Source organism: Tiliqua scincoides, chromosome 6 (assembly GCF_035046505.1).
Source record: "Tiliqua scincoides isolate rTilSci1 chromosome 6, rTilSci1.hap2, whole genome shotgun sequence".
NCBI classification, from domain to species: domain Eukaryota; kingdom Metazoa; phylum Chordata; class Lepidosauria; order Squamata; family Scincidae; genus Tiliqua; species Tiliqua scincoides.
In genome coordinates this window covers 58942244-58955055 of record NC_089826.1, presented here as the reverse complement: position 1 = coordinate 58955055, position 12812 = coordinate 58942244, and the positions used below count along the sequence as shown (strand labels likewise).

Below are 12812 nucleotides of genomic sequence, written 5' to 3'. Positions count from 1 at the left end.
GGTGGGCTGGTACGGGCTTACCCCAGAGCAAGGGAACAAATGTAGGCCCCCAAAGGCCAAAACGTCCCCACATAATGCAGCAGGTGTCACACTGTTGCCCTTGCATCACTGTGCAAGAAATTATGGTGGATTGGGCCATTGTAAGGTAATTTTAATTCATGTTATTCTAAGAATAACTGGCACTTGAACTGCAAAATCATTTTTGCTTTTAGGATCATTATTTAAAATTAATTACATTGATCTGTATTTTTACAGAAGAGTTGGGAAAGGCATATTGAAACAGCCCCCAAAAGCACCTCTCTAAAACATAAGCAAAATGTGCATGAGAAAAGAACAATTTAGTAATTCTAGCTGTGACATGGTGTATTAGTGAGGCAGATAAAGTACTTCTTCATGCTGATAGCATGTTGTATTCTAAAATCTATTATGTTTTTGGACTGATGGGTTATTATCTTTGGACAACTTTCACACCAGGAGGTGATCCCTGCTAGTGTAATTCCAAAAATGAAAAGCTTACAAACAAGATAAATTTCACTGTTCCGTATTAGCATCAGCTAACAGTAATTTCACATAATATACTTCATCTGTCAGATACCTGCAACTTGAGGTTCTCTAAACAAACATATATAAAACAAATCTGCACATTTCCACTAAGTAAAGATCACGAAAGTGGATCGGTATTGTGAGATAACTGATTTAAAGGGAACAATGCTATACGTATTTTGTTTTGTTTAAAGTATGCTTATGTGAGAGGAGTTTTTAAAATACTATTTCTAGGCTGGGGGGGGGGTTTAAATCTCTGCAGATTCCTCAACCCCCTAATTATTTTAATATTATATGAATTCTGAAACTACAAAACTAGATAATTGCAGACAAGAATATACGAATATAATTACAGGGGCCAACACACATTTTGCTGTCTTAAAAATTAGACCTATTTTTGGGGTGCTGATTCCAAAAAGTAGTATCAGTTTTGCCTCATCACGCCTAGTTCCGGAGATATGACACAGTGAATGGTTCAAGCAGCTTTAACAAGATAGGGCAAAACTGATGTCAATTTTTTCAATCAGCACCCTAGGTTCATATAAAACCACCATAAATTTGCAAAAAAGTTTTTCAGTCCCACAATTTCACAGGCCTGTTATCAGAAATAAAAATATAACTCACAGCCCAATCCTATGCATGTCTATTCAGAAGTAAGTCCTGCTGCGTTGAGTGGGGCTTAATCTCATGAAAGTGTGTACAGTATTGCAGCCTCACTACAGTCAGAAACTGTAATTAAAGTTCAATAAATGACAGTACAATCCTATCCATAGTTATTCAGAAGTCAGTGAAGCTTACTGTCAAATAAACGTATATAGGACTGCAGCCCTTGACACACAATATCCATCTCAAAATAATATTAAACATGGTGATCAGTATATCTCTTGCAATATAATAAAATAGACTCCAAATCTGATTCCGAATTGAACTATTCTTTACCTTTATCTATTCTCTAATTTAATGAAAGGAATGAGCTAGCATATCTCACAATTTTCCAGCCAGTTCTCAAACAGGGTTCCATCCCTATCTTTCCTTTTGTTTGCTATTTTTACTCTGGCTATTACTGCTCTATTACTTATAACAAGGGTGTCAAACTCGTTTCATACAGAGGGCTGAATAGCAATCATGATGCTTTCTGGGAAGTTATGTCATTAGGCAAGAAGTGATGTCATTAAACTAGTCATAACCAAAAATATGCACCACTCTTTCTCACTTGGGAACTCATTAGTTGGAAATGACAGAAGAGAAAATACACAAATCTTGATAAATTTTCAAGATATGGGAGAGCCCCATTTTCATGTGGGCTGCCCTTTCAGCAGTAACACCTCAGCACTGCTCAGCAGCTGAGAGCCGAAGGGCCAGATGAAAAGCTTCCACGGGCCGCATCCGGCCCCCAGGCCTTATGTTTGACACCCCTCACTTATAACTTCATGGTGTAGTATTGACACCACATCTTCTATATCTAACATCTTCCAATATATAAAAAATATTTTAGTATACTTAAAAACACAAAATGCTTTTTTTACATCAGTATTTATGTTTGCTTTACTGGGGAGTTCAGGAAGATACTAGAGATAGATAAACAGCAGGATCTGGTAGTAAACGGCTAATTACTTATTAACGGGGCAATACTCTTTCTGCAGATAGAACACTATACTAGGCTGTAAATCATGAGGCATGTTCTGTGAGCCTGGCGCTACATAACCTTAGAGTAGTCCCAAAGGTAAAATGTTCCTATTGTAGACCAAACGGTTTTTGTTTTAAGCACATAATTAATAAAAAGAAATGATAATGAATGTTCACAAACTCCTTTTGACACTCTACACCTAGGAACTGGAAAAAAATCATGAATAGCAAAATGACCCAATTTGGAATTGCTGAGACACGAATGGAAAAATGGTCATATGAAAGGACCGTGAATATGACAGTTCTGGGCCCTTTCTTATTTGATGGAGCACATTAAACTATCTGCTCTTAAACATTTATGCACCCCATCTCCCAATATACTGTACTTCTGCACAGCATCAGACCTTTATGTAAATGGATTCAATCCCTCCTATAAAAGATTAATACCTGTTTTCACAGCTACTTAATCAGTATTAAAGGCAGTCATTTCATTGGAAATCACACCAATAAAAGCACATGGTTGTCCACTAGCATAAATGCATTGTCAAGCTTGAACAATGCCGAACCCTTTGCCTTCCCTTGGTCTCTTTTACTGATGACTTAGGAACACAGATAATAGGAAAAGGCTTGTGATCAAGTTTCACCTTCTCCACTTTTAGTGAGTTAATTAAATTATTCAATGTGCTGAGAAATACTGGCCTACCATTAATTATTTCTTCAATACTTTCCACTTTATGTCACAAATTTAAGAGATAATTAAATACAATGTCATGTTTCTAACTGCTTAATTACAGCAGAATCCTAAGAAAAGAGACAATGTAACATTAGTGATCTACTGTGAATACTGTCCACCCCCCGTGCAGTATTGCTGAGCAGTATCATAAATTATTTAACACTCTAAATACAATCACCAATTCACAACACTAAATAGTTCACACAATAAATTTACCTAATCAAAAGCAAAAATATTCTAAAATGGATTTATACAGCACCAAATTTACATGAGTCATACTGTAATGTCTGTCCAGCTAATTCCATCAGTGCCTTCAACTGTCTCTTCTGATAGTTCTACACTCTGCTTGTCTGTGTTGTCCCACTTCTGATCCACTCTGATGTTAAAGAGAACCTGTGCTACCCTTGCAAGTCAGGTCAATGCCATTTTGAGAAGCAGCATTCAGGTTCCATTTCAAAATTATTACTTTTAAGTTTGGCAGCTTGTAAAGAGACTTTTGCTAACCTGCCATGAGGGAACTTGGGGTGGTTGTGATGCTTATCATGCATGTATTTTTATTATGCTGTGTCAGGGGGCCAGGAAGAAAATAATTAATTTACATTTCAAATATGAATAAATTTGCATAAATTTACATAAATGAATATGGAACTTATATGAATGAATGAAAGTCTTGCAATAGCTCAAGGCCTATAAAAGGCCTTGCACAAAGCAAGACTGGCCTTTACTTCGCTGCTGCTGCTGCTGCATCTCAGATGTGAAACAGCAAGCAGTGGAGGAGGCCCTCTTCCCACAGCTCACACGAGAGGTTGAACAGTCACCCTCATGCTGAGAGCAGTTGCATCGGGCCAGTATGGGCTACAGAAAGTATCTGGAGGGCCAGAGGCTCATTGGGGACTGGGGGCTCCTTGTGGGTCGGATTGGGAGTCCCCAAGGGACGCAAGTGGCCTCTGGGCTGGAGTTTGGACAACCCTGCTGTAATTAATGAATAGTGGTTATCAACTGCTAGACTAATGGCCCAATCCTATCAAAAGTGGGTGCAGTAGGGCTGCTGGGCTCATGCTGTATCCAGCGCTGCATTTGTGCTGGTGGGAGGTCTCCTCAGAATAAGGGAACATTTGTTCCCTTAGCCCATGACAAGCCCCAGCCTGCTCAAAGGGACTACTTGGGTCAGCACCAGTTAAATCGCTGGAGCAGAACCGAATAGCACCATGTAGAACTTTCAGGTCTGAGATGAGGGTTAGGATGTGGTAGAGGCCTGCTCTGCCATCCCCACCACCTCCTAGGCCTGTACCACCTCCCCCCATCCTTCCCTTGCCCTTATACAACACCTCCCTGGCTCTGGAATGTCTTCCCCTGCCTCCTGGTGCAGCACTTACCTTTCCTGGCAGCTTTGTGGCATTTTTACGGCACTCAGTGCTGGCACTATGGCTGTAGTCCATGTATTTTAAAAAACCATTTTACTCTTTTTTCCTTTCTACCCCTCTCTAAATGATGTTAAAAGATAAAGGTTATAAAACTGTGAATGTGGCGAACTGCCCAGATAAGGAAAGACATAAATCGGGAGGGACACTGACACAAACACAGACTCTAAGTTGCAAGAACAAAGGGGCCTGACTGTAAAAAAGGGGAAACAGAGGCTAGCTCAGCATGAACTATATAAGATAGCGACTAGTTAGCTGTACCAGCCACCAGGAGGTCTCGCAAAACCAGATGCACCTCATCGAGGCCAGAGAAGCACCAAGGCAAAGAGGACCTCTGATTAACAGAAGACTGACTTACCAGAACTCAAAGCTGGAGGAAGCTGAAATTTAGCATGGACAGAATGCTATGTGTGTGCCCCCCCCTCCTTGAGATAGGCAAGGTGAAATGGAATTTTCCACTCTAAGAGACAAGGATTGAGTGACTTACAATGGCTTTTTCAGGAGGACTGCCCCAAGGAGATAAAGACCCATCACTGTTGTTCTCTCCAGTCTGGACTAAGTAACAATTATCAATGGATTTCCTGCTAGCTGAACTATGTCTTGGTGTGATCACCTTAGAGAAACAATGTATAATTATCTAGCCAATATGGTAATAAAGGGTGTATGAATGCATGGGAATGGGTTTGTGTTTGTGCAGTATTGTGTTAGGGAACTTACAGCCTGATCCAAACTGGGTTTATGACCGCAGTACACCGTTCCACTGTCCACCATACAGCAAATGATGGCAGTGTTGATGGCCTATTGCTGCTATCCCCACAGAAGAGCAGGTAAACTGGTGCCGGGGGGGGGGGGGGCGGCTGGTGAATGATGGGAGGAAAGTGGGTGTTTCTGGGCAGGAAGCAGAGGGAACGGATGGTTCCTACAGCAGCAGGATCCTTTCCCCTCCTTCTCCTTTACTCCCCCATGGCTTGCTACCTCAAAGAAAACAAGCCCAGTGTCAATGTCCCTTAGAGGTCCATGGCTATAAAAATTGATCCTATTTGAAAGGGAATGGGAGTATATACCTCTGGAAGATGCAAAACCTTGTGTGGACATTAAAAAAGGATTTAATACCTGTTGTAGGAAATCAAGAGGTTGAACACAGAAAGAGTAAAGGAAACATTAATACCATGAAAAGATAAAAGATCTTTATCACTATAATTCAGTAACTTCACTGCCATTTAAAGGGAGCACAGAGAACCACTTGTTTAGGGAAAGTGACAGTTTCACTTCCCTGATGAATTTCAAGAAAAAAAGACAGTTATTTAGTAAGGTTGGGAATCCCTGCTGGAAGATATTGACCTGTCCCTTCACAGTTTGTCTTTTAAATCAGGAACAGCAGAGCTTCATATTATCAATATTGACAAACACTAGCTGAGGTAAGAACACAGAATGCTACAATGTAAAAAGTGGGAAACAAGGTTATAAAACATCCGTTTAGAAAGGCACTCCTAAAATTAACATAATTCCCAAAAACAAAGGATAAAGAAAGCCTTCCAGTATTCCATGCATTTACACACCGTCAATTTACTCACAAATGACCAGATGCCTAAACAAAATGAAACTAAGCAAACTAGGGCTAAACTAAAGAAGGATCTTTCCAATTTTCCCCACTCACCACTGACAGTGACAGTAACTGCTACCATCTTCACTGTTTCAAGAGCCAAGTGGTTCAGACTGTACACTGAAGAGCAAGGCTTCTCAACATTTTGAGACCTATACAGGAGGATGGGGAGGCACCCACTCATGTTCCTGCTCAGTTTTTCATGGGGGGGGGGGGTATTAGTTCCCTGAAACCATGTGCAGGTGAATAGGAACCTGTAAGCAAGTCTTTATTTGCCAGTGCTTGGAAAGCCTGCAAATGAAACTTTACATAACCAAAGCTTAGGATTATGTAAAACATTCCCAACAAGGGCCACAAAGATGGTACTCAACTAATGTCATAATTAGTGTTCATCAGTATGAGCCGAGTGACAACTCTCAGACTCCTGGTCCATTAATGTGGTCATGTCTTTGATATTGGTCAGTGTGCCAAATTTGTAACTTTAACTGGCAGTTCTGCAAGGTTGCATATGTCATCCAAATACAAAGTGAGGTCAAAGCTGAAATAATCACCATACACAAAACTGTAAAGGCATGAAAAACAGCTTGAAAACCCCCTACAATGTTATAGCTAATAGACTTGAAATCAAGGACACACTCTGTGGAGAAACGCAATGATAAAGAGAGGGGGAAATTAATGATAAATTAAACTGCTTCTTCATTTCAGGAGGTTCTTGCCAAATTAAACTATTCAAGAAACTACAGGGTTTACTGCAAAGTGAGATTTTCACATTACAATATTTATTATATTTTTATCCTGTATTTCATTTAATAACAACAACAAACAGCTTGCAATAAAAATACTAAAAACAATTGAAAACATATTTACACCCATGAAACAGCAATACTTGTACCCTTTTCTATGCCAAGGAACCAGTATCAAATCAGTTCAGTTTATTAGTAAAAGCCTTCTAAAAATAAGAAAGTCTTTAGCATCCATGGCAAGTGAAGTCAACCTGATCTTCCTAAGATGAGAGTTCTTCAATTGAGGTGCCACAATAGAAAAGGCCCTGGTTCCTGAGGTTGCCAACTGAGGGCCCAATCATATCCAACTTTCCACTGCTGATGCAGTCACGCTAATAGGTATGCGCTGCATACTGGAGTGGGGAGGCGGTCACAGAGGCCTCCTCAAGCTACACTGAGCTACACTGCAGCTGCATCAGCACTAGAAAGATGGATAGGATTGGGCTCTGAGATGCTGTCAATAGCAGACAAGAATGCAGGACCTTTCCAACAAAGCGTAAGGACTGGGCAGGCACTAATGAGAGTAGCAAGTCTGAAGTCATTTAGGGCTTTAAAGATTAAAGCTAAGACTTGGATACAAATGGGAGGGAAGGAAAAAAAATACTGCTCAATGAAAGGTAGCCACATGTTTAATGCAGGCACTTTCAGCATGAAGATCAATGCAAGTGGACAAACGGTAACTTGCAACACAAATTGCAGCTTGGGCTGAAATCCTATATAAGCTTTCCTGGGAGTAAGCACTACCATAGGACTTACTTCTGAGTAGGCATGCACCTCCCCTTCCCTCTCCAGCAGGAAGATGAGCAAAGTGCTGACGAGAGCGAGAGAGAAAGCACTCTGTTGGCTGTCTTCTCTGCCCCCAGATCACAAGCAAATACAGCAAAGGAAAAGTTGCATTCACTGCTGTCTCTTCTACTCACCACAAGGAAAGGGGAGAAACTGCCACTCTTTAAAGCAGAGAACAATGAGAAGGCAAGCTGTCATGAAGGACGGCTATGCCTTGAGCCAGTCTAGGGTGCTGTCTGTGCTCCTCTGACAATCATGTGAGTTTTGCAATCATATGGTCAAAAATCCATGTGGAAGACTCTGAACTCACAGATTAAGTGGTAAAAAATTAAAGATTAAGACTTGGATATATTATGTGGCAAAAAGCTCACAGATAAGGAAACCCACATGAGTTTTGCATCCAAGCATCTGCTTATTCTGTGGGCAGTGCCCATTTCCGCATTGGTTTTTGCATGTTTTGTCTGGGTCACATACTTTCTGAAACACCTTTGAATTAGTTCCCTCTTTCTTCGGGAGGCTACAGCAATACTTTATTATTGACAGAATGGGTAGACATGGCCAGTTTTGGCCCTTGTCAGAAAACTCATCACCATTACTCATTACTGTGCATAGTCTTTTTAAAAGACCAGTGCCTCTTTAGTCCTATTCTTTCCAAAGAACACTACACTGAAAGTGCTGCTACAGTGTTGATATAGAAACCGGGCTCCTGCGCTGCTTCAGGACCCTTAAATCCAACTCTCCTCATTCTGTGGCATTGTTAATATATGCACAATACCTGTAAAATGAAAAAAATAGAGTTCCTCTGTTTTTATTTCTACCTTAAATATATTTTTCTACTCTTCATGTTTAAACAATTGACGTTAACTAAAGGAAGTAGGAATATTCAATTTACTAATTATCCTGAAACATATCAGTGCTGATCTAGAATTGGCTTGTAAAGGAAATGTAATCTAGTGTTACTCAAGTCCCCCAGAAGAATTATACTAACTCAGTGTTTCTCAACCAGTGGTACGGGTACCACCAGTAGTAATTGAAGTGGTGTCTGGTGATACTTGCAGTACCAACAGAGAGACCAGGAATGGAACACAACAAAGAGAAGTAGGAGGCTCCAAAGCAGGCTTTTCTGTGCTCAAGAATTCTGTCCTCCCATCCACCCTGAGTCTCTTACTGGTATTTGTTGCATCACATCCAGCCTCTTAACCCAGAAAAAATGGGCAATGATGTCATCGCTAGTTACTTCCAGTGGTACTTCAAATAGGTGGACCATGTGGTGGCGAAGCGGGGGCAGACATTGAGAAATACTGCAATAACCCTAATAAAAATAAATTCTAAATAGTGCTGATTGATTGCATGATTATTAATAATTTATTGTAAGTGAACTTTAGCTCTGCATTAAATAAGTGGCACCAAAATTTATTTACATAATTTAAACTTACATCCATTAGGAATTTTCACCAACTAGTTTTCAATAATTACAAGCAATTACATGAGGAATATGCAGTACAAAAGTGTGCTACACAATCACCAAACCAGAAAAGCTGGGACCATCAGGAATCCTGCATATATACACTGTTGCTTTATGGGAATATCTATGTTTCTGCAAAGATGTACTAGCTTTTCAATGATGTTCCTGAAAACTTATATCTTCTCTGCCAAATGTATTACAATTATTTATGACAGCTAATATAGTAACATTAATTTTGAATGTTAGAGGAAAACACTTGCCTTCAGATAGCCATGCAAAACCCTTGTTTGTGTTAGCTGGGTTCCATATGTATAGAAAAATCATGTTTCCCTCCCCCTTCTCTTACCTAGTTTGTGAATCCAGATACTATCCTAGCTATGGAAGACAGATCCTGATTTCTTATGCCTTTCAGTTTCAGTATGTCATACTGAATCACAGTTCGTTCAAACTGTGGCTTGGTCAACCAGCTGCAAGCCATGGTTGCAAACTGTGGTTTGGTGGCTACTTGCAAACCATGGTTTATTAGATGATGTCAGTTCAGACATTACAATCAACTGTGGTTGGCTTTGCAATCCATAGTTTTGTGTTTATGTCTGTACCACCTCAGTGACATACTTGAGGTACACTAATCATGTATTATACATCTCTGAAAAAAAAACATCGTACGGGAAAAAATTAAATTACGCTGTGAGCTTAGGGACAAGGTAGAGTACCACTATTGGTTACTACTCCCACAAGTTCCACAGTTAAAACTCTTGCTAACAGAAGGGAAAGCATAAATGTCAGGCTTCTTGTATATTTTGAGCATAACTGCAGTCTTACAAGGTCCTAAAGGATTACCTGCTTTCCAGTGGCACATTACTGCCAAGGACCCAGCTGTCCTGCAGCTGGACCGACTCGGGTGTGGTTTGCAGCTCGGCGGGCAAAGCAGCCGGCGGGGCCGGACTCTGGTTCCTTCTATTTGTCAGTGAGTTTCTGTTAAGGGAGGTGATAGATGGGTGATGCTGTGTTGAATGCTGCTTGTGAGAAGGTGGCAAAGGTTGCAGGGTCGACTGGCCTTGGTTATTTGGAGATTGCTCTGAGAAGAAAGAAAATTAAAGTTTGTTATACATCATCGTTGCTAGATGTGGCATCTTTGCTACATCACCTTTGATACATCACATCAGCATCTTTGCTACATCACCTTTGCTAGAGCTAAAGCAGAAACAGAAATCCTATCATCTAATGCATTTGCATATTATTCTATTAGTTGGCTTCAATGACATTCTTTAAGAGTGAGTTTACCCTTGACAGGCAAAGATCTAATTAATATACAACAGATGGTATGACTGCGTTTGGTTTTAATTTGTTTCAGTTATTTAAAAACTGGTTTTATTAACACCTACAGAAAAAGGCATCTGACAGATCCCCTAACATGTCTTTCGGACTCAGCTTTTTTAAGCAAACCAACCCTGAAATTAAATGGGTAATTTCCACAGAATACAAAGGTTTTCAAAATGCATATAATCCCTATAATTATTTAATGGAGTTTTTTTTAAGCTTTGTTTAACTGCAATAAATTATTGCAAGCGAGTTGCTAAACAGCAGTAGACTACTCTAGTTTACTGCATTTCAAATAAGGCAGATCTGCACTATGATCCACTAATAGATGCTAAGTATTCTTTAGCAGAAGGTCACTCTGTGAAGCAGATGTTGCTTCATGGATATTTAACAGACTGAAACACATCTGATTACAACGTCAGAAGACTCATATACTTAATGACCGTTACATCCATTAGAACACACATAGAACAGATTTTCCCATTTCACACTATGTGGTATAACTATGTTTCAGAGCAAGACACAGGTGAGGAGACGATCTTGCCATCACCACAATGGTAGAAGTATGTCATAGTTCCCATCAAAAAAGTGCACCTTTTATTCTAAAGTAACAGTAACTACTATTAGTTCTCATGGCATGTTTTTATACCATCTGAAGTCAATAAGTGCTTTTCTTCCTCTCATGCTCCTCAGAAACAATCAGAAGATAAGCACATGCCCGGGTTCCTTGGTGCACATTTCTGCAGTGTACACAAGATAAGTACTTGGGTGTATGTCAGTTTCCTCTTGCTGATTTCAGTGATACTAATTTGGCTTGAATTCAGGTACTTCAACTTAGCAGAATTGGGCTGATTGAGATTCACCATTCTAGCACTTGGAGGGTTAAAATAATCTACCATTTCTTCAGACTTTGGCACAGAAAAATCTCAACAAAAATCATATGAGGAAAGTGTTATCATTCAGGTACCGTACAATTAATCAGCTTTGTCTTTACTAGCACCAGTGGGTGTCAGTGCATATGATTAGAATCGCTATAGAAAGCTTTAAGGCACATTCACAGCTAGCTACAGGATAATTTAACAGGCTAAAGCCCACAAAGACTTTTTTCAAGTCTACTTAAAACTTTTATCTGATTTAGATTAGAAGTTAATTATCAGCTGGTAGAGAATTAACTTTGGTCATTATGTAAAAATACATATAAAAATGATTACTTGCTCAACAGGAAACCCTACCTTAGGATTCTTTCTTTACATAGGATATACTAAATTTTTCTCCTGTTTTTGGAACAGAGTATTTTTTTTTTTGGTACTGTCTTAATACCTAAGTTGTCTTAGGGTGCAATCCTGACTTGTGCTGGAGCAGACAGACCACCAGGTCTGTGCTGCATCTAGCACAAGTTTGGGGCTAAAATCAGAACAACCCAAGGCAAGGGGAAAACTTTCCCCTTACCCTGTGTTGCACTGCACTGACCCCAATGGGTCTACTCGGATCTGAGCCACCTCAGGAGGTGGCACAAATCCAAGTACAGCGAAGCAGCCATAGGCTGCTCCGAATCACTAGAGAATGTATAATCACTGGATCCATGGGAGTAGATCAAAATGGAAAGAACTAAGAGGAGGTGGGAGCAAATGATGGGGGAAAATATATTTGATATCTGGTCTTGGCCTGGCACCCAAGAGCTTAGGTGGCCCTGTAATAAACTACAAAGTTAATTGGAGAAGATTAGAGAATCTAGCAGTTTAGCAAATGTCTTTAAGGGCCAAACTTATTGCAGTCAAATTCCATTCATTCCAGGCATCCTGCTGAATACTTTTTTGTCCAGTTGCTCTAAAGTTCATTTTCGTGTAATATTCTTGGCTCCCTTTGAGTGTTCAACTTTGAGTGTTCAGTTCAGGAGTACCCTTCCAGTTTGGGATGCTATTATTTCTTTGGAGAATAGAGATGCTAACGCTAGACAAGTAGCAACTTCAAAGTAAGCAGCTTTATGATTGAGTCTTAAGGTGGCCAATTATTGCGCCTTTCATAGCTGAATGGCAGGTGAATGCTCAGAAGGTGCAGTTTTGCCTGTCACATTGCTGCAATGATGGGAGAAGCCACACCTGTCAAACTTATCAATTCCATACAGCTATTAAAGCCACCAGAAACCCTTCAAAGCCAGGTGTTGGCAACCCTAATTGATACATGTGGAGGAGGATTCTTTTCAGTCTTAGTGAAATGTCAGTCAGCTGCTGAGTAATTCTGATGGAGCTGCAGCCAAAGTCATCCCAGCTCCCTGGTTGACAGCTCCATTTTGATGCTAAGAGAAAGAAGACATCCAACCCAAAGAATATAAAAGCAACAGCTACAACAAATGTTTTGGAAGATGGCACAGATTCACAGAAGAGAAAGGAATGCAGAAGCATGCAACTACAGTAATTTGGCTATATAAGGTTAGGAAGGAGAAATTATTTACGCAGTCGAATGATAAAATATTGGTCAGGAGGCACAATCTCATTACATCCTAGTTCAGGTGTAAGCAAAAGAAAAGTATGTG

General features: G+C 40.0%; 1 protein-coding gene across 8 annotated transcripts in view; it reads right to left on the bottom strand.

Annotated features, from left to right (window-relative positions):
* Positions 1–12812, bottom strand: part of TENM3 (teneurin transmembrane protein 3) — a 398700-nt gene that overhangs the window by 173990 nt on the left and 211898 nt on the right. For all 8 annotated transcript variants that reach the window (XM_066632787.1, XM_066632788.1, XM_066632790.1 and 5 more), the window contains one exon: positions 9800–10037. In XM_066632787.1, the coding sequence (XP_066488884.1) occupies positions 9800–10037 (238 nt within the window). The remainder of the gene's footprint in view (positions 1–9799; positions 10038–12812) is intronic.